This window comes from Mugil cephalus, chromosome 1 (genome assembly GCF_022458985.1).
Source record: "Mugil cephalus isolate CIBA_MC_2020 chromosome 1, CIBA_Mcephalus_1.1, whole genome shotgun sequence".
In the NCBI taxonomy this organism is placed as follows: domain Eukaryota; kingdom Metazoa; phylum Chordata; class Actinopteri; order Mugiliformes; family Mugilidae; genus Mugil; species Mugil cephalus.
In genome coordinates this window covers 42,795,298-42,817,653 of record NC_061770.1, presented here as the reverse complement: position 1 = coordinate 42,817,653, position 22,356 = coordinate 42,795,298, and the positions used below count along the sequence as shown (strand labels likewise).

General features: G+C 45.3%; 1 protein-coding gene across 13 annotated transcripts in view; it reads right to left on the bottom strand.

Annotated features, from left to right (window-relative positions):
• LOC125005875 (adhesion G protein-coupled receptor L3-like) overlaps positions 1-22,356 on the bottom strand; it is a 220,666-nt gene that overhangs the window by 25,098 nt on the left and 173,212 nt on the right. For all 13 annotated transcript variants that reach the window (XM_047581567.1, XM_047581575.1, XM_047581599.1 and 10 more), the window contains 5 exons: positions 20,548-20,753; positions 18,038-18,214; positions 8,149-8,358; positions 5,539-5,759; positions 727-793 (listed from right to left, as the gene is read on the bottom strand). In XM_047581567.1, the coding sequence (XP_047437523.1) occupies positions 727-793; positions 5,539-5,759; positions 8,149-8,358; positions 18,038-18,214; positions 20,548-20,753 (881 nt within the window). The remainder of the gene's footprint in view (positions 1-726; positions 794-5,538; positions 5,760-8,148; positions 8,359-18,037; positions 18,215-20,547; positions 20,754-22,356) is intronic.

Genomic DNA, 22,356 nt, shown 5'->3' with positions numbered 1-22,356 from the left:
TAATCCTACCGGACAAGCCTGTTGGCACTTATCTGTTTTGACACTCTTGAGTTTATGTCCTGATTGCTAATATTTATTATCTTGGCTGATGTCTTGGAAAATTAGGAGCACATCTCTGATGACAAAGCAGGATTTACAGCTTGGCACCGCGTAAATACTTAGATGAACACCAGTCTTAGCTCAGATTTAAAGCAGCTGGATCAATAAATGAGTTATTTTAATAGGAAACGAGGGCTGTCCTAGTTGGGAAGGGGACAAAAAGTGCGTGTGTTCGTCCTCCTCCTCGCATGTATATCCGCGCCCGTGGCAGTTCGCGCGAGAAAGTGACGGGGGAAAAAAAGGGGGGAAGAAGAAAAAAAAAGGTAGCGGAGTACGGGTTGGAACGGGAACAGAATCAATCATAATCGCAGTGCGGATTACTTCCAACGCTGCATACTGAGCAGAGTTCACTCTCTCCGTCTCTTACTCCCCACTACCCCCTAAAATTGTCTCAGCCGGTGACTGCGGCGGGGGTGACAAACTGCAATATATTCTCTGCGCCCCTCATTCGTTTTTCTGGACGGCTCCGTGCCCGCCGGTGGCATATATGCTCAACAGGGCAGAGAGAGGAGGGAGATAGGAGCTGGAAAAAGGGATCTCTGCGGACCATTTAAGCGACGACCCGCAGGCTAAGTAGGGTTAATGAGCAGAAGGGGACAAGGGAGAGAAGGGGGGAGGTACGCTTACCATAATTATCAAGGTTGCTGGTCCTATGAAACTCCAAATGAAGTAGGTGTCCAGGCGAAGCCAGCAACTGCAATGAAGGAGACAGAGTGAGAGGTGAGGGAGAAGATGAGAATATGAGCTGAGGAAGGAAAGAGGGTGGAGAAAGATTTGAGTTTATAGATTTATACTCCTGCTCAGAGGACATGCATCAAGTGGGAGGCTGGAGTGACCCACGGGAACTGGCCCCTTCATAAAACGGATTGTGGCTTGAAGGGTTATAACCATCAAAGAGAATTCGGCGTCAGTGACGACCACAATAATGAACAAAGCAAACAGGTGTTGATACACAAAGCAAGACTTAAATCTGCAAAGGACGGGTGACCAGAAATTAGCGCTTTTCTGTTTCAATTTGTCGGGTTAAGGTAGCAAATTGCCACCACGCGCGATGATTTACGGATGATTCAATTAGTCTCCAATTGAAATCCTGACTGTATCACTCCAAAGGAATTGGATTGACCTTGACCCCGACAGACACGGCCACACGCGGTCCTTAAGCACTCCACAAAGCGCCCCACATGTACGCATTAACCGCCACGACTCCGGCGCCGCGATAATTATGCCGGTAATGAAACGAAAGCGCTCCCCCCGAGCTGGGACTCCGTATCAAAACAATACAGAAAGTCGACTCTTCTCCTCAGAAGAAAACTAAACCCTGGTCAGAACTAGGGGGGGCGGGGGGGGGAAGACGTGGTGCGGTGGAAGGTGACGGTGCTCTTTTGAAATGGCAAAAGAAAAAGAAAAACATGATTCATGACCTATGGTTGAATTATTAATCTTTTAATCTCCGCCGCAGCAGCAGCAGATAGACGCCTCCATTTTTGGCCACTGGAAAATTACAGTTCACACGGTGGCGTTGTCATTCAGGCTGACAGAAAGGGGAAATTGAAAGTGGCGGAGAATTAGCTGTAATTTAACAGCATTTTAAGGAAAATTGGAATGTTTGGGGAACTGTAGAAGAACACACATCGGGCTTAAGAAAGTACATGGGAAAAAAGTAACAAAAAACAAACATACTTCTGATATTAAGCAGAACCGATGTGGTGGCAATACAAAGCAAGACACAATGACGCACGGTATTTCGGTCCCATTATCGAGGAGCATCTTGTTTGTCCCCCAACGACTTTCTTAAATATCAGACAATACCGCGTAACAACTAGTGACGTGACGACATTGACTGTTCCTTTGCTTTTTCTTGGATGTGATATGTCTAGCCCTCAGTGGCATCAATGGATGAGAGGAGGCGAAAATACATATGGACAAATAAAGGAGTGAACAAACGCAAACAAAAGCTGAACAACGCGCACAGAACTCAGGCAGTTCATCAAAGCGCGCCCTTCGAACGTCGCTGCTATAAATTATGCCGAAGGCTCCATTGTTCGTCTTTTGCCTTCTTCTCCTTCTTCAGATCATGGAAAGATTTAAAGACTCGGTAGGCGGCATGAGCTGCAAGCTGTCATTTCTCCCCTGCCTCCCCTCACCTCCTCCTCCTCCTCCTCCTCCTCTCCACTTGTGTCACGCTAGTCTTTGCCTTTTGGAGCACAGCTAGTTTTACCTCCTGGTGGGTTACTGTTTTCAGTATTCCTACAGAATGCAGGCAGTGGGAAAATGTAAACATGTGGCAGCCGATAGCTTCTGCTCCGCACTCTGGCATTCGTGTCATCAATCTGCAGTGAGAGGACGCATACCATTCTTAGAGCCGAGGCAACTTAATCTGGTCTCTGGGAGAGTAGCTTCGTTGATATGAAAATAAAATATAGGAGCATTCAGTAATGCAGAAGACACAATGTTGTGCCAAGATCCCAGACAAAACACATTTAGAAGCCCAGTCCAACTGAAAACAAACCAGCAGGCTAGCAGTCGGCTAGCAACCTGAAGCCACCAGCTAACTAGCCTAGCCAACTGACCACTGGAGGCGCTACGGTGCAACACTTTCATGAGCAGGTTCATGGTTCATCTGTATCGTAATTTCTGTTTGTCGCCGGAGAAGCTGAACTCATAGAACCTTGGTTACATTAGTAACTTTCCCTGCCATATCCCTAGCTCCTGTGTGCTACTCAATCACTGCGGTTGCTTCCCCCTTCAGCTCTGGTGAACAATCATCACTAATGGACGCAGAACAATGCTACTGGTGCGCCAACGAAGGACTGTCACCAGAGATAAAATGTTCAAAACTCATACAAATGACAAAACGGGGAGATTTACACGCGGCTGGTTAGCTTAATAATCATTTTGTGAACTTGTTTTAGCATGGGCTTAAATGTAACAGATGTTCACCAGTAAAATGAAGAAAAAATAGATTCTTGAGGGACTGGGTGTAACAATCAAAGGCATTAGAAGGGCAGCAAAAAGCAAGCAAGTAAAGACGTCCCTGGCAAATGAATGGCACAGTAAACATTCCCGCATTAAAGATCTCTACAAATTATTATTATGAAGCCTTATGTGTGTTCCTGTCGGCTAGCAAATTTGAGAATGTCAAGCGAGAAACCAGATAATTAGCTATCAGATAGTGAAGAAGGCTCCGTAGCGCTCATAGTAGAAAGCCTTACATAGTTGCACTCACAGCTAGTGTGGGCTGTAAGGCAGCACCGCAAAAACAACTCACAGCACCTGTCAAAGCAAACACGGTAGCAATTTAATTTGCTAGTAGTAATGCTAACTCAGGAACCGCTATCCACCACCATCGACCTGCAGTCGTTCCTGCTAATATCAAATATATATAAATATATCGCACTTCAAAGAAAGCTGGCTTTTAATATTTTACGGGAAAGGAATTGCAACATGTTTGTCAGACCTCAAGGACACATATAACTGTTTGTCGAAGAATAAGAAAACTTCAACAATTAGTCACTGAACTGAAACACTCAACAGTCTGCTGCAAACTAGATTACTGACTCTAAGAGGTAAGTCCGTCTCCTGACTTTACAGGTGGTTTGATGCACGACTTTCATTAAACCGTGGACATTACACAGGATCACAGGACTGTTTTGCCGTCCACTAAGCAGCCTCAGTGGACCTGAAGGGGGGTCAAAGCCTTGCTCAAGGGCACATTTAGAGCAATCGCTGGTGAGCAAATTAATGGAAATCCTGCTCAGATCAGAGAGTCATATTTGAACAGGAGACTTCACAAGCAAGCTGACCTTCAGTCTACTGCGGCCTCTTTTATGTGCTCAGTTATTATGAGTCACTCGGCATAGCTTCAGTCATCCGCTGCATCTGGGTCACCGCAACTTGTTGGATATTTCCGCTCAAAGTGACACCACCTAATGCTGCTAAGGTACCAAAAATCAATTTGCAGCACAGGACTGCGCGCTCCCTCCACCACCACTGCTGCTACCGCCACCACCACCGCCGCCGCCTCCGCCGCCACCTTCTGCTATTCACCACACGTCACGTCTCGTCCCTTCCCTCATCCTTCAGTGACTGCGTATAATTGTTCCACCGGTGGCAGCCTTTAATTATTCACATGATGCCAAGGCTCAGGCGGTGGCAGCTATCACCTCATCCATCACCGGGAACTATTGCGCCGCCAGTCTACAAAGTCTACCAGTTGTGTACGTGTGCGAGCCATTTATGATAAGCATCTCTGAAGCAACCTGCTCGTGTTGGTCTTCATTATTCTAAAATGAGGCTGGGTTTAACAAAGAGTGGCACCGCACTTCTTATAGACTGCACTGTATTTCAGAGACAGGAGCAGGGAAATGATATCTTACGTAACGTGTGGAGGAAGGCACTCTGTGCCATTCCCTTATCTTTTAGTCTCTTTCAGTCAACATCTCCACGTTCATACTCCCTCCCCTAAACCCCTCTACTCCCATTCTCTAATCTGCGCGTCCTAATATGCTGAGCACATTAACCGCAACAGGCCGACATTCATCCAGCAATCCCATCTCCTGACGTAAGCATTTTTCACTGTCAAAACAATGCATATTCAGCATGGAGAAAATGTACTCTGCTTGAGCAACTATTCTGCTTCATTAAAAGTTGATGATGAGCGATAGCTATCGGGGAGTCATCTGCAATTTTATTAAAGCCCCTCAAACCAACACAAATGGTTGCGGAGTCTTCAGTGGTCTTTCCGCTTTCAGCTGCAGACACACACGGAATCGCTGCGGAAGCATCCGATCCGACAAAACATTCAGTGATTTCCCATTTTTACTTTTAAAAATTTGGGCGGTCACTGGTTTGGGTTAAGTCCAATGAGTTCTAGGCTTCCCATAATGCAATTTGACGCCGCTTTGTTTGCCTCTCATTGATGTCAGCCGAGACTTTGCAATAATAGAAATGTAACAAAAAAAGATGAACAAACTTTTCTAGGTTTTCATTGCGGAAGAATGTCCCTTTGTGCTACAGTATCCATATGTGAGGTGACTTGGGCGACACCGCTCCCAAATGTATATCTCTCCGGTCTGGCGCCAAGCTACAGAGAACGCACTGAGGCCACGTCTGTGTCTCATCTCCAAGGACACGCGGCACCAATCTTAACAGATAAATCCTTTCTCTGTAAATATACGGGGGCGGCAAGCTGTCTTTACTTTGTGGAAAGTTACAGACAAGGACGTGTACTAGTACAAAAAAATAAAAAATAAAAAAATCAGCATGACAAGCGACAGAAGTGAAGTGGAAATACCTATTATGTCATGTTATTATTCTCCGTAGTTGTTCACTAAGTGTGTAAAGAATCAAATTAAATCTGTACTAAAGGGGTCTCAGAAAAGTTGCCAAAGGATGAGTGTTTCATGCAGAAAGAAAAGACGGTTCCCCACGCGTACTCACATTCGGTCCGTGCCGTAGCTCCGGTAGTCCACCGCCGCCGAGACGGCCACGATCAGCGCGGGCACTCCGTAGCCCACCAGGTAGAAGTAGCGTCGGCGCGAGTGCTCGCTCTCGAACACCTCCACCAGCATGATGTAGAGCTGCACGCCCTCCAGGAACATCCACGTGAACGCCGCCAGAAAGAAGAAGTGGAGCAGGGCGGCGAACACCGCACAAGCAATCTGGGAAGGTTTTATTAGAGACATGAAAAGAGGGGGGGGAATTTGAAGAGATTTCAGGGCATGAATCTCACTCTTGGGCATTTCCTGAATGATTAAATCGCATGCTAGAGGGTGTAACATGACATGTCATCCAACCGAGCAGCATTTCCTGACCTCCCCATGTTTGCTTCTTTCTGACAATTAGCATTGCTAAGCTTTGTTTGGCTGAAAGGATTGGATGTTTGCCTGCAGTGACTGGCAGAGGAACGCCGCAGCTACCGAGCCCATGTGGCCTTGTTTGCTGTAGCTGGCATGGGTAAAAGAGAGATATGAAGAAGCGACGTCAACCGTCCAGGAGCCATTTGGAACTCAGGCACAGCCAGGTACGAGCGCATTAGCTCCGTAATTTGCATGTATGCCCATGCCCACGTGCTTCCTAACAATGATAAGATACAGGGCTTACATGAATTGATCTAATTACTGGCACAGTTGAACATAACTAGCATATTTTGTCACTGAAATGGGTTCAATTAAATAACTAAAAGGCTCAGTGGACATTAATTGCAGTCAAGGAGAGTGATCTTACAGCCGGGCTGTGAATCATAACCATAAAACGTTATGGAAGGAAAAAGGTGTAGGGGCAAAGCATTATCTTTAACTTCACCAGGAGTTGAGGCTAAACTGTGGATTTTTTAACTTCTGGCACTTACGCTGATATTTAAAGAGCAGATTATATACGTGTTTTGATAGCACGGGACTAAAAAGTAAGGGCGTGTCATTTCTTTCTCTGTAAAGTTTCTATCCCTCCTCCTAACTCACCTGCACTTGTAAAAGGCTGCGAATTGTGTAGGAGACACAAGCGACGCCAGTAAATCACTCAAATAATTGCAACGACTGTCGGCTGCAACGTGCGCGACCCGGCATTGCAAATCGAACTGTTTGCTCCACATAACTGGCAATCAAAAATGCGAGAAGCTGTAGGTGGAAGAAAAAAAAAAAAAAAGCCCAGAGCAAACCTGTGAACGTGCAACAACGTCGACATTTCTCCATCGCACGAGTGTTGAGTTCAGATACTTGAGGATGACTGTGTGGTGACAGCACGCCTCCACCTGCTGCCACAGCTGAGCTCTTACGGGAAAGTAATCGCCATCTGAACCAGAATTATTGTAGTATAAGGAGGTTTGGTGTTATCGAGCTGCCTGATCCAGATTAGTTAGTGTTTGCAAATAGACGGACTGCAACAAGAGGGTGGCGGGGTGAACGGAGGAATTCATGTCAGTGAGTATATACAATAGAAGAGTGATCTAGACGCGAGTATGTGAGTCTACTTTCAAGTTTGTGTGTTTGGCTCCCTGGGAAGGAGCATTTGTTGAATAAGGAGGAGCCTTTTTTTTTTTTTTTTTTTTGCAGTGTTTCGTCTCACTGAACTTGGCAGTCTAAAAAGTTCTAGGCCACTGACACTCACCGGGAAGCACCACTCACAGCTCAGCATGGCATCAAAAGGTTATATTTTCTCAAAACATTTCAGGCTGTAAGATCTACAGCGACGATGGTAGACATTGTTCTGATTCAACTGGGCACTTAGAAGGCACTTCCGGTTGTTTTACACAGCTACCCGGGAGCCCACACGGACTCAGAAAAACAGTTTTTGTGCTTTTAAAGGTGAAGGCGTTATGGATTAAATAGGTTCCAGGTCAACAATTTTCTTTATACAGGAAAAGTGTGGACATAATTCTAATTAATTTATGTAGCTTGGGCTAACAGTCGAGCTCGTTTCACACTGCGCAAGAAGCGAGGACTTTGTTCTCGCTCCTAGGGCTGCGCAAACAGAGCAAAGTTCGTTCTGGCCGGGTCATTGACTTCACGAGAAACTCAAGCGTCCTCATAGGGCGCTCCCACTGCAGCGTACCCGCTAAGGATTGCGAGAGATGCGGGAGATGGGCGGCCAGAGGGGGCCCTTTCCTTATTATTTTCGGATGTCGGCCAGTCGGTTTGATGACAGCATGCACCCACACACAGTATGCCCAGGAGAGATTAACGGTCACACTGTGAATATTAGCATCTGGGAGCTCGCAGACTGGCTGTAAGTATTTTTGCTTTTTCGCATTAAGATTGCACACTTCCAGTTTCTGACCAATCACACAGTAGTTGCCACAAGAGAAGGAAGCTCTGGCCGGTTGATGTGAAGCTGTGAATGGCATAAATCTTGCAGCCCTAGGTGCATGAACAAATTTCTCGGTTCTTGCACAGTATGTAACAGCTCTTAGCTTAGCTTAGCTTAGCATAAAGACTTGGGCTAACCCCCCCTTGTCCAAAGCTGATATAACTCCAACATCAACTCTAAAGAAGCACTAAATCTCATTTTCATTGATTAGTATTCCAATCTCTTCCCCACCAGATACAGTCTTACCGGCTGGTCGCCCCGGTTGATCCCCACCAGGAACAGGGACTCGGCGATGAACAGGCTGATACAGAGGTTCTTGTGGATGGTGTTGCGATCGCTCTGGAGGCCGCGGAAAAAGCAGAAGGTGAAGAGGCTGATGAGGAGGCAGACCAGAGACAGGAGGATGCCGACCCATGTAATGACATCCAGGAGCATGTCGTGAATGGGATCGGTGTTCTGCAACAGGAGGAGGGACGACAGAAAGTGGTCATATGGGATCTTCTGGAACAACATTTTGGTGAACAGGGAAGATATAAAGTATGTGTCATAAACAAGGCAAAAACAATGACTGGTAAAAACAAAAAAAGAATATTGAAATAACCAAAAATGGCACCACCACTTCATCCTAAAACCAATCCCAAGCTTTTATTTTCATTACTGTTTTCTGGGGGGTAAAGGGCATTCATTCATACCTCCAATAAACCACTACACGCGAGCCACAGGTGGTCGCTATGAATCATGAATGAGTAAGAGCGAATCAATCTAAAATGCCTCCCTGTTGTTTCATTTCGGTCGGCAGCAAAGTGAAACAAAGTGAGCATCCCAAAGGGGCCACAGGTGTCTAAGCCCGGCACAACAGGACTTCCATCAAACCACAACATGGTCAATAACTTTCACTGTTGCTCTCGGATCATTTTCTCTTTGCAGCTAGTAATTTGCCTCCACAGTCGGTTAAAATAAATAAATATATAAAAGCCCTTTGCTTGAATACAGCGAATTTGCGGCTTTATGGGCGAGACAAGGATCAAACCGTTGCTCGGCTGTCGCCACGAGAGATAATTTCCGTTTGGTCCATAAAAGTCAAGTGCACACAGGGAGGAACGTACAGGCGGAAAACAGCAGAATCTGCAGAATGGCTTCTCAGGCCGTGACCACATGAAAGCAAACAAAAGCAAAATTAGAGTTTACAGAGGGTTGTACAGTAAAATAGTAACTGGGATCTGTTGGAGCTGCTGCTAAAATTTATATGACTGAATTTCAGCCCAACTATTGGTCAATGTCTAATCTAATCTAATCTAATCTGATTTGATCTAATCTAATCTAATCTAATCTAATCTAATCTAATCTAAATTTGACAGTATTTTTCTTCCGAGATCATAAACCGACAAATCAGTCACATAAAAGCAACCACCTCCTCTCCAACATGTTATTGATATGAGTTCAAACTGTATTTTGCTCAGTGTCTGTCCAGTAGGCTGCATATTCACCTTCATCATCCACTTTCAGAAATTTGTCAGAAAGGTAATAAAGAATTAACTGAAAGTAACCTTCCCAGTGCTGACGATAGGTGACATCTTATCAAAAAACTGTTCTAAAACCGTCAACTCCAACAAGGGATTCCTGTGTCCCAAAGGTACATGCAAAGATCATTTGTAGCTGAAAGTATTGGACGGGCATTTGAAACAGTCAGCTAGAAGCAATATCCAGCTCTGAATGAACTAAAACCAGCAGAGCCAGCGCTTAATGGGCAGCGTTAATTAAGGCCTACTTGACTTCAGGCTGTCGTGTTGAGGCCTGCCACACAACACTGAAATGTTTTACCATCTTGGCAGCGCACGCCATGGAAACAGATGTGCAGTTGACATCTGAAATAAGGAACCATCTTTATCTGACAATTGCTCAACCAGTGGAGGGGAACGGGATCGCGGCAGCCGTCACCACTTACATGTAAAACGCGAGGATCGGGGAGCGACATCTTGATTTATTAACTAAACATAATTACTCCATCTAAACACTTTGGTCAGCTACTTTCTAATTTCCCGGCGGGATCATCCTCTTCTTTTTTTTTTAACACCGCTGGGTGTTGATTTATAAAAAAAAAAAAAAAGAGTAGAGGAAAGAAAATGCAAGGGAGGAAGGAAGTAAGGAAGGTGGGTGGTTAATTTTAAAGCACTCTGCCAGCCTCCTTACAACTGCCTGTCATCACTGATGGGAGTCAAAGACTGTCTGGGGTGGAAGTCGCACACGACGACAGCGCCTGAATGCTAATGATGATCAAGCGGGCATTATTTTAAAACAGAAGAACGTTGCGAATGCGTGACGGCAGACAGTGAATTTGCATTGACGGGCAGTTAAAGAGAGCGCAGGTGAAAGCTGAGCTAAACTTCCCTTAAGCGTGGAAGCAGTGACACTGTGTCTAACTGCCAGACTCGGGGAGCGGTTTGGTTGTTTGATATCGCAGACAGCGCTCAGACGTAACCTCCTGCAAATAATATATGAATGCAGGGGTTGTAAAGCGCGGGACATAACCCAGGAAAACATCTGCATAAGCAGAAAAACAGAACTCCGTGTCTACCTCTTTACATTAACCACAGTCAGCAGTATTTCCCGGCGTGGGCTCGGCCAGCATCAGCCACACCCAACACCCAACCCCCCCGAGTCAAGTTAGGAAACTCGGAGGATGAAGTGTCGTGCAGAAAGCCTTGCTTAGTGGCAGCGAGGCTAACGCTAGCAGAGAGGAGGAACAGATGCTGATCATTAACAGGCTCTGGTACAATAACAGCCGCAGTGCTCCTTGAGTCTGGGGAGAGAGCTCTTTTGATTTTCCTGCCTGATGAGCCGTTGTGTATACGTTGGTGGGGAGGGAGGGCTTGCAAGATGTTGTATAGGGCAGACATCTGTGCGCGCGAAGTCGGCCCGCGCGAAAAGCGAAGCCGATTCCAGCCCCCGTCCCTTCAGACGGGCGCCTGTGCGGTAGGTGGCAACAGATGTCGGCGTTTGGGCTCTGCGGCGTGCCGTGCGCGTGACACATTAGTCTGTTTCCAGTCCGCCGTATGACAGCGGTATTGATGCAGTGGGTGGTACTAGCCGCAGCGCATTGCGAGGGGACCCTCAGGTCTCCTGGGCTAGTGAGCTGTTCAGTGGCTGCAGGCTCTATCCATCACAATCTCGACTTCAAATGGAAAGGGGCCAGGTCAGAAAGAGAAAGAGGAGCAGCAACGGGGAGAGAGGGGGGAAAAAGAGACAAAGCTGTGGAAACGGAGTGAGAGAGGCGGGGAGTGTATCCACACCTGGGTGATGGATTTACTGTGGGATCATTTCTTTGTTCTTGGAGGTGGATGATGGCTGAGACGTCGCCAGGCACAATGTCTCTGCTGAGAAAGTTTCCTTTAACCGGGAGCTTTGCCCAGACAGGATAGCAAATGATGTGATCTGCAGAGCCTCCGCACCCAACCTCACACCCACGAGCCTCCACGATGGGAATCCATGTAAGGGCCTCTAAAGAGGGCAAGACGTAATTCACTCTGAAACTCACTGGCTGTGTCGCGAGGCTGGCCCAGTCACACGGCGTCCACGTTGCTTAGCCGGGCGAGTCGCATTTGTGCATTTTCCATTTGTCTCGCAATCTTTCACTCCAACATTTTTCTTTTATTTCTTAAGCACACGCATTTTTTTTTTTTTCATTCCAGACGGATGACCGAGGAGATTGGCCCCTGTTCTGCAGGCACATAGCACAAAATAAGGTTCACTCGTGCAAGCTGACAGGAAGGAACGAACATGGCAACGAGACGTTTTTTTTTTTTTTAATCACGGGATGGTCATTCTGGCCAAGCCGTCTTAACTTGACAATACATCACCTGCACCTAATTACCATAAGATCCTGAGTCTGAAGCCACGATCACCTAAACCAGTTGTCTAAAACGCTGGGAGAAGAGAGCGTCAGTGCTTTAGAACTCAAAGAAAACGCCCGAGCACGAGGCCACAAAGCCAATCCAATTAAAATGCATAAATCTCCTGCTTATATGCTTTCAGAGCCGAGCTTTGACTCATGAAATACGGTCGGCCGGGGCGGATGGGGGCAGCGGCCCACTGCGGGGAGCCGCGTGACAAGTTCACCTACGTTATGATCGAGGATTTATGATGTGCGCGGGGATGGGGGAACAGCTTCGGAGAGGGCATATGAATCAGGGGTCCCGGCGACATTCGTCACATCTAAAAGGGCCGGGGGAGAAGTTTCCGGCTGGCGAAGCCGGGAGTTGACATTCTGCACATGCACCGAGTATCGCACGGAGTTCTGAGCTACAGTAACGATGATATAGCGTCGAAGCACTACTCACAGTTGCTATGGCAGTTAACGTGGTCTCCCTCTTCTCCATCTGTGCCTTAAACACATAAATAGATTTGTTCCGATCCACTGCTCTTGGTTCGTGGGTTGTACCATGCATTTTCGGTCACATCATGAAATACACAGCTAACCTTGGCTGTCCTTTCTCATCATAGTAGCTGTCTGATGGCGCTAGCACCGAGATGTTGGACGTGGACAGTGACGGATGTTACCCAAATATCACCCTCTCCATCATGCACCGGGCTGCACCATTGATTTATACTTACTGGTCTTTCGGGAGTAGCATCACTTACCAGTGGCTCAACGTCTCCCTGGAGTCTATCTTAGAACGTACATCTACTACGTAAATAATGACTCGTAGGTGGAAGCAGAGCAGGTCTATATTTCTTGAGCTGGGGCTTGTGCTTTAGCCCACATTTAAAAGAGTTTTCTTTGGAATCTTAATGCCCAATGGCAATCTCCAGATCTGGCAGACTAAAAATCAAAGGAAAGAGTTCAATAAGTAGCCTTAGGAGGCCGAATGAGCATGTGCCGTCGGGGAGTCATAAAAAATAAAGGTCATGAAATAGCGGCCGTCCTTCGCGGGGTTCTTTTTGTAGCGTTCCCTGAACTCCCTCGCATCCGCTAAAGCTCGTCCAAGTGGTTCAGGAAGGTTTACGCGCCAACAAAGCCAATATATAGGCCGAGCACAGGTTGGCATCGCGGCTACTATCGAATGATTTCATTGGAAATATCGCGTGAAGTTCAACAGCATTACTGGAAGAGCTAAATCCTTCCTTTCAATGTCGAGCGGAGTGGAATGAGTTCTCCTCGATACATTTCAGGCACCTCTAACCGGAACAAACGTCTCGAGGCCCTTGAGGTAGGCGTGATCAGCAGAGCCACATCAAAGCACACCAGCCCTCGTCGCTCCCTCCAAATCACCACTCGCAATCACTCTGAAAGATACAGGGTGCGAATAATCTCACACACACGCGAGCGCCGTCTGCGAGCGCACTTTTAATTTGTTTACGTGGCCGATGGGCGCATCAACCACTCCAGGTGCAGGATCAGTCACCAGCACTCTGGCTGGAGATAAAACTAGCAAACGAGGCTTTTATCATTTTGTTGCAGCAACCTGATCCCCTGTTACTGAAGGATGATATACCGTGATTGCATGTATGTTACTAAAAAGAATAATAAAAAAAGAAAAAATACGAGGCTTGATTCGGTTCTAGTGAGTATGCACCTTTAAAAAAAATAAAAATAAAATAAAAAATCAGCTAAGGACATTAGGAACTAACAAGGCTCTTAACATCTTTGGGTACTCCAACTTTCAACAACATCTATTTTATGGGAATTAGAAATTATTCCGCGGGACTAATTGACTTCAAATATAATTAATCCCAGTGAGACACAGTCTGGAGTTTTCCCACTGCTGAGTGTCTACTAATCCCACGTACTGTGCACTAAGTTCTAGTTCAAGGGTTGCTGCTTTCTTTTTTTTCTTTTTTTCATATGAATATGAATGTGTGGGCAAACTTTTGCCCACACTCGGGTTGATTACAGGGTTGTGAAAAAGTAGAATGGTTTTATAACAAATGCTTGGTCTCAGAGGAGTTTAGTTAGTAAGATCTTTGAAGTTTATGATCGGTAACTGCGCTGCAGGTGTGATTACATATAATTACCTGAAAATGATTGTTATCTTGACACAATGCATCCCACTTGGACGACGTGGCATTCTTTACATGTCTTTCAGACGGGCAAGCTTATTTTTCTACTTGAGCTGAAATGTAAAATCATAATTAAATTCAGGCTTTCAGAAACTCCAAATCACCGGCAAGGACAAAACGGTTTATGGCTTCTAATTTGAGATGCGGCTTATGAAGCCCAACGTAAAGATCTGTCACTCCCAGCTAGCGTGCGTGCTATCGGTTGGCGGGGAAAACAAGATTAATGACGATACCGTAGTGTGTCTCTCCGTTCTTGAAAGGAAAACTGTAATTACAACTCGCCAATCTGACATGCTACTGAGAAATAAACAAGGCTAAAATATAAACTGTTGTTCTGAGGGTAATGAGTAATAACAATGCGGAGATGATCAGTGGTATGTTCGGGTACCATGGATACAAAAGCGCAGGCTCTTCAGCTTATGAAATGTCTTTCCCTGTGTTGTTCTCTTTATACCCCCCCCCCCCCCCCCGCCCCGCCCCCCCCATTCACCGTGTTCCTCAGATCCAACCCAGTGACAGTTTGTCAAATAAAAAGCCTCCGTGGCTCCCATTCAGTGGCACCTTCCCTTCCAACAAGCTGCCTTTTACAACATCCGAGCGGAAAAGATACAGAATAAGTTAAGGAGGGGGGAAAAACAAACAAAACAAAACAAAACAAAAAAAAAACCTCTATCGCTCAAACTGGGGGTGTAACTGCTGTCCACTTTGCTTCTCCGAACGCAGTGCCACAAGCAGGCCGGGCTTTCCAAAAATGTTAGCGATTGGCTTCACTGAAAGAGCTTCTTTTACTGCTTCCTTCTCTTTCTTTCTTTCATTCTTTCTTTCTTTCTGTTTTTTTTTTCCTCCCTCTGCTGCTTTGCTTTCATTGCGTGAAGGCTCCCATTCTTCGCCGCTCCCTCGCTATTCCAGACTCGGCTTGAGCCCTGCAGGGAGCTCAGCGGGTCCGAAAAGTCACGCTGCTGAGTGACAAACAGCGGCTCCAGCTCGATTTGAAGCACACCATCCCAGACCTGGGGTTTGTGTGTGCACGGTGAAGGAAAACATCTTTTTTGGGGTACACATTGTGTGAAAAAAACAAAGTGGGACTTGGGAACGGAGTGAGATGAAGAACGGTGTAGCAGCTCTGTGGACGTCGCTCAGAGAGTTGTTCATTCTTCTCACCCACTGATTCAAAGGCAAGACTCTGGAGGAACAGATACCAGAAAAAAAAGACACCTGCCCCACCAGCAGTCAGCCCCTCAAACTATCTACAGACAGAAGTGATTAAGCTGTCTGTCAAGTATCACAATAAAAACTTCCTCCTCTGTGACCAGCGACTCTCTGACATTTTCTTCTCGCCCCATTTCTGTATGTATACATTTTTTTTGTAGCTTTCTTTAAAACTGGAACTCGCTAGACGGCCAAGTTTCTACTTGAACACTTTGCAGAACTTTATACCAGAGATAAATACGATACTTTCACAAGTATGTATCTTTAAATTTGTCGATCACAATGATTCAGAAATGTTCTTAACAAAGCACGCCGTTATGGGTTGAAAGTTTCCTCCCACTTCATAAGACTTATCAGCTACTTAATAACCCTCTTGAAGAGAGTGTAACATTCTTTATAAAGTTAACAAAGCTCACAGTAACTGTTTTGACAGAATGTGGAAGAATACGGTATGACTCACTGCTCCTGATTAAACAGCCGAGAAGTAAATGAAGTAGTTAAAATTAGCTCATCTTTAAAACACCCACAGCAGTGAGACATACACAGGAAAGCAGCAGTGATACTATTCCAGAGAAGATGATGTTTCTTTACCTTTAATACTTTAACCCTGTCATGCATGAATTATGAGACCCTTAGTCAAGATTTTTTTTTCCTGTGCGTTTTTATTCCTGTTTTATTGAACTGTTTTTTTTTTGTTGTTGTTGTTTGTTTTTTTTTGGGAACCCATTTTTCATGAAGTTATAAAATTGTCCACTCACATGATTAATTACAAATTTCTCCTACAAAATAAATATCCAGAATTACATGAATTCTTAGATGTTACTTGATGCCAGCATTTCTTATTATTACTTTATTTTACCTTTAGTGGTGCACTGCTATTTCATTATTTACACAAAATTCCCTTAGCATTTCTGGCTCTGTCAGCCATCTTGATTTTGAGTAAAAAAAACAACAACATTATTTTAAAAACATTAAATTGCACTTACACCAATGGGCCAGTTGGTGTGTTGGTTGATTGCAAGTACAACTATGCCACTATGCATTAAAGGGTTAAAGGATAGGTCTTCAACAGGGGGTCCGAGACCCCTAGGGAGTCCGCGGAAGTACAGCAGGGGGGTCTGAAAATCTGATTAGACATTATATATATATATATATATATATATGTGTATGTTTCATTAGCATTAATCCAACATATTTCTCACCAGTTTGGGGGTCCCTGGCCTGAAAAAACACTGAAGACACCTGCTTTAAAGGTTGTAATGATATTACGTAATCATCAGACAGATGGCTGATAGACTGCTGCAGCTTCAACATCATACTGACAAAACCCAACTCGACCTTTATTATGAAACAGTCACAGGAACTGTAATGTGTTTTGAGCAAAACAACATGGCAGCCATTTTTGGCTGGATGGCTTTTTTTTTAAATGATCAAATTGGGTCATTCCAGCCATGCCAGAGTTTTGGTGATATTTCTGTATGGAGGCCAGACAGCGTTTGGAGGCCAGACAGTCTTTGGGTTTGTGTACAAGCTGTCTCGGCACGTCGAGCCCAACCAACTCCTGCTAATGTGTATTGAAAGCTGCACTAGGCGAGCTACCTGACGTAGAACCCACAGGGAAAGAGGAAGAGAACCACCTGGAGAAGAATCACAGAACAGGAGATGAAGAAAGAAGGGTTGCCCTGGCAACATATGAAGCAGAGAGTCCAAGACCGGATTGAATGGAGGAGCTTCGTCGATGGCCTATGTTCCACTGGGAATTTAAAGGCCTACGTTAGTAAGTAAGTAGCCAAGCCAGAACCTTTGTAGATATTTGTTTGAGATCTGCCATAAACAAAACCAAGTAGCATAAAAATCTTCTTCTGTTTTAATAGCGGTATGCGTCAAAGCTGCCAGAAATCAAAGTCGTCTGGAGGACTACTGGAAATACTGAGCAGCCACAGTGAGCTGTCAGATGAAGAGCTGCAGGGCACCAACCAACTCCTTTCTCTGTGCTTTTTGCAGACTCATGCGTTCTGCAGAATGAAATCAGCCCACAAATGATCAGAGGATGATGGAAAACAACAATTACTGCCTGACATCTTTAGAAAAAGGGGTTTGCCGCCTGTAGAACTCTGGGAGCTGAAGCATTAAAACACATTACCGCCAGTAACTCCAGGTGTTGCATAATCAGCCAGGACTGAAATCTTTCAGGCCGCCTTGTCTTTATGTAAAGTTTTCAATGCAGGACTTTTCTTGTGGGGTATTTTCAATGTGAGATTCCTACTTTTCCTTAAGTAAAGCATCTCAATACTTCTCCCACCACTGCCCTGAACTTTGTGCCACATATAGTGGCAAGAGAAAGTATTTCTTTAGCACAGATCAACAAATGCGCATTCACAGTTTGACAAAGGTTTGAAGGCCAAAACAAACCATTATAAAGTCACAGTGTTACACACGATTCTAAAATCACTGTAAGCTGCCGCTCCCAAACACCCAGCCGACCGGGGCCCAATCATATATTTGAGAAGGTTTAAGATGGCTGCAATCAATACACACTTAAACAGGGTCATTGTTTAAAACTATATGAGCGTATTGGCAGTTTAGTCTGCAAAGCACCGTGAAGGTCAGAAATCTATTTTTTTAACTGCAAAAAAGTGGAAAATAAAACATACAGCATATTGACAAACTCCAATGCGGTCTTTCGCTCGACAATTCTCTCCACTGTCTGGAGCGCACTTGTCAGCCAATCACCGCACCAACGAGTGGTTGGGTACACCACAACGGATCAATGTGTTTTCATTTCTCTCTACATCATTTACAAGATTACATATTTCGGAGGGCTCTCCACCGAGAGGCAAGGAGAAAAAGGGGAAAAGAGTCGGCCTACCTTGACGTCCACGTGAGCCATGAGCACCGCAAAGTTGGTCAGGTGGGTGCAGGAGCATGTGGTGTGCGTCCTGTTGGTGCCCAGCAAGCGGCAGTCCTGCGTCGACCAGTAACCGGTCATGGTCCGCTTGGAGTAGCTCCAGAAGGAACAGTTGGGGTTGAAGTTCTCCTCAGATTGCTGTTAAAGGGCAGAACAGAAAGCATAGATAAATAAGCAGAATCGAGTGTGCTGGGAAACAACTCAGGTTGACCTGGCCTCCAAATTCACTTGACGCCAAACTGATCACGTATACGTGGGATGATCCACAGAACACCCTCCTCACAACCCTAAAGAAGATCCATTGGACCCCATTAACACTATTTGGTTGCCAGACACCACAGGACACCCTCAGAAGACCCATGTCCATTCTGGACATTCAAACCAAGGTGGTCATAATGTTTTGCCTGATTGGTTTATGAAACACAGGGGTTTGGATATAATCATATATTAAACTGTCCTTTGTTTGCAGTGGAAGCTTGAATCCACATCCACTTTAAGGTGAGTAGCAGGTGTTTTTCCTGTCATAAAACATCCAGACTCCCCACGGCTGTTTTTCATTGTGCTTTTTGACCTTTCCCTTTAACTTCCACTGCGCGACAATGGACTACCCCACTGTTTAATGGGCATCGCCGCAGCCTACGACAGGCTAGCCTCCTAATGACGGGCCCCAGCCTCCCCGCTACCCAGCTCGCCATTTCCTAAAAGTCAACCCTGAGGTTGAGCAACGAGCAAAACAGCCGATAAACAGATACATCAGTCGCCCCCTCCTCACGACCACCAGCCTCTTCTGCAACCATGGGAAAACAAAGGGAGCGGCGGGCTCAGCTTCCAAGGTTAAACGACTGCGCGTGCGAAACCCAGCGAGGAGTTTTTCATACTTTCACACCGCGTTTAGTCTAATAAGGTTTATGCTCTGTGAATGTAAATTTGACGCTGATTGAGTTTACCCTTCACACACGCCCAAACCCTGTGTAAAATATTCCACGGCGAGGAGATAGGATGACGCTCCTCCCTTCCCCTCCTACCCTGTCCCATTAATGACTCTAATTGGTCCTATTAAGTGGTGAGGCAAGGAAGCGGAACAATAACGAGAGGACACACCATCATCCCAGAAGACCAGTGATCCAAGAACTCACGGTTGAGAGGGAGGGGGGCTTAACTTTGGGAAGCCCTCCTGGGCTGCTCAGTAAACACATGTAACATTTATTTCAAGGGCAGCATGAAACTAAAGTCAATTTTGTAGATAAATAATAAATACCTTCGATTGAGCGCGCTACATGCGCGCTAATATTTGCTCCATATAGCGGCTGCGCAGAATATTTCCCATTCACTTCGCACTATTATTTATGGCTGCTAGGGACACGATCAAGACAGGCTAAAAATAGAGACGACAACAGGCGCCGGCGACAGTATGAAAAATTAATCACTGCGGAAAATAATAAGAAAACACTCTTGCCTCCAACCACAACCGCGCGTGGCAAGCAGAAGAGGCCATTTCAGCGGAGGAATCTCTTAACAGCACCTCTGATTGGTTTACCAGAGAAGAGGGAGCCTTTGATTTGATGCACCAGTCAATATTGTGCATCAATACTGCATCCAATCAAGTTTAATTAATTGAGGGAAATTGTAATCATGATCATTATATGATTTATTGCGCAAGACGCTGGTGTGCACAAAATACACTCTATATGTAAATGACTGTGTTTATGACACTTTGACATGAGGAAATAACTTTATTATTGAGTAAGAATAAAAGTAAAATTAGTGAAACCGCCGTCCAAATTACAAATCATACTTAAGGCAATGAGTGTGCAGACGCAGTCCTCCGCTGACATCACCCCGCTATTTAATTCTGACATCCTTAAGCTAGCGTCCCTTTTGTTCTCTCCATCCATCTGCTCTCTGCTGCCGCTTTCTTCCGGGTCCCTCCTACGCACGAGACCCCGCCGCAACTCTCGCCACGGCAGTTCAACATCTCCGCTAATCGCCGAAGGTGCTGTTTGCAAACAAAACAGGGGTTTTCTGAGGCTAGCCGAGTGGGGAGAAGGTAATGGAGTCAAGAGGAAGAAGTCACGGCTCCCCGCGATGACTAAGCAGCCTCCAGTGAGGCCCAATAAGGCTGATATTTGTTCAGGAGATCAGGCCGCTGTTCAAAGTAATAAACAGCGGCGCGCTCCTCCGCCGTCACCTCGCGCGCGATGCTGTTTTCCACAATTTAATTGTACGCGCCTTTCCTGGAATAAAATTTCTTCATATTTACTTAATCTCCTCGGTTTCAGATTAGTTTTTTTTTTTTTTGTTGTTGTTGTTGTTGTTGCGCCTCAGGGATAGAGAAAATTAGGATCAAAGGTTCAATCAAGAAAGCGCATAAGCTAGTGAGTTTTTGAGTAAACAAAAGAAAAAAGAGACAAAGGGCACATCAGATGGAAAGACGCTAAAACATAGACACACACACACACAGTTGGAATTACCTGCAGATGTCTGATGGTAAAAATGACGGGGTCAGAGAGGTAGACTTTGTTAGAGTCCTTGTTGATGGCAGCAGTGATGACCGGGGAGTTGACAATGACAGAGTAATTGGTGGACATGGCTTCGTTGCCCAGCTTCATGCTGGCGTTCTCCGTTGACAGGTAGATCCCGATGTGTTTGTACAGGACAAAAGCTATTCGGATTTCACCTGCAAGAGGACAAGGAATGCAACACGGGGTAAAGGATGAAGACACCTAAACATCTCAATCCAAATGAGTTTAACTGATGAGTTTGGGACCTGGATGTTGGATTAGCTTCCAGCCGTTGACCGTTTAGATTAGCTTCTTTAGGAAAAACTTAACTTCCTGTTGCCGACTTTAAAAGTTCCAGTGATATTACTGGTATTTATTATTGGTACTTCCTCAACCAACAGTGAAAAGTGGAGAAGAAATGGTTCTGGGGCAGCTTCACTGCTTGATGAAATGATTTGATTAAAAAATAATGGGTTCAGGCTGCTAACCATTTCTTTTAACCTATTTTTAAGCTACTCACTGATGGATGATGAGTTGTGTTTCTGGTTGATTCCGTACAATCACTGTGTTGTGGACAGAGGTAGCAGCTACTGTCAACACCTTTAGAAACTTATTTCTTTGTGGAATGTCCTTTAGCCTTGTGGGATTGCGTAGCTGACGCAGGTGTTGTTTTTATCATTACATGCTATAGGACTGAGAGTCTCTGTGTTTGTACCCACAGAGGATAAAGACGGCACATGGAGGTGGATTTCGAACAAAATCTAAAAAAAATCCAGCTCAGTGGCATTTATTTGGCTTATGGATTGGACTCACACTGGAAAAACACTGGAAATAAAACCACAAAGTAATAATCTTTCAGTTCAAACTTTGTTAAGGAAAGAATCTGAAAGTGGAACCGTTAAAAAAAACGACCAGTGTCAAGGTTGCCAAAATCGTTCCGCAGGAGAAATCTTTTCTTCATCAACAACTTTAATTCAGCCTCTAAAAAAAAAAAAAATGTAGTTACCACATTACTGAGCATTTCTCTTCTTAATAATGTCCTCCTCTCTCTCTCCGTCTCCCTCTCCCTCTCGCACACATCACTTTCCCCTCCTGCCGTCTCACTTTTAGGCACTGATATGAAGGAAAGTTCCCTCCCGCCGCGACCGAGATCACTCACTCTGATGAAAGGAAAACAATTTGGGTGCTATAGCGCCAGATGACGGGGAAATATCCGCCACCCTGCTATAATGATCCGCCTGGGCACGGCTGGACATGGACTTAGTCATCCAGCGGCGCCGCTCCGGGCTCAGCTTGAGTCGATTGTGATTTGCATGAGCCGATAATAAAAGTCTAAAAATGGGGCTGCGACGCTCTCAAAGATAGCTCTGTATTGTGTCTAACTGCCTCATTTACAGTTTAGAGGCAGCGTGAGAATGTAACTAATTCTGCAGCTAGGGTCCTATTTGAAGACGGCAGAAAGATCTAAGCGCTTTATATGCTCACCAACAAAGGATTTGAGTAGCAAATTGAAAGTTATCCACAGGCATCTGTAATGAAATTCCTTCAAGACCAATGTAGCCCCCGTGCAACAGCACAAAAAATACAAAAAGAACTTTTGATTAATTAATGTAGATCTTGTATGGCTAAAAGTTTTTCAGGTGATACAACAATATTTCGGTTGTAGCTAAGTCAAATTTAGCTCAACCCTCAAGTAACACAGGAGCTCTGAAGCTCAGAGGAAGCCGTGATTGCACTTCACGCCAACAATAGGGGGCCAGTGAGAGCGGACCGAAAAGG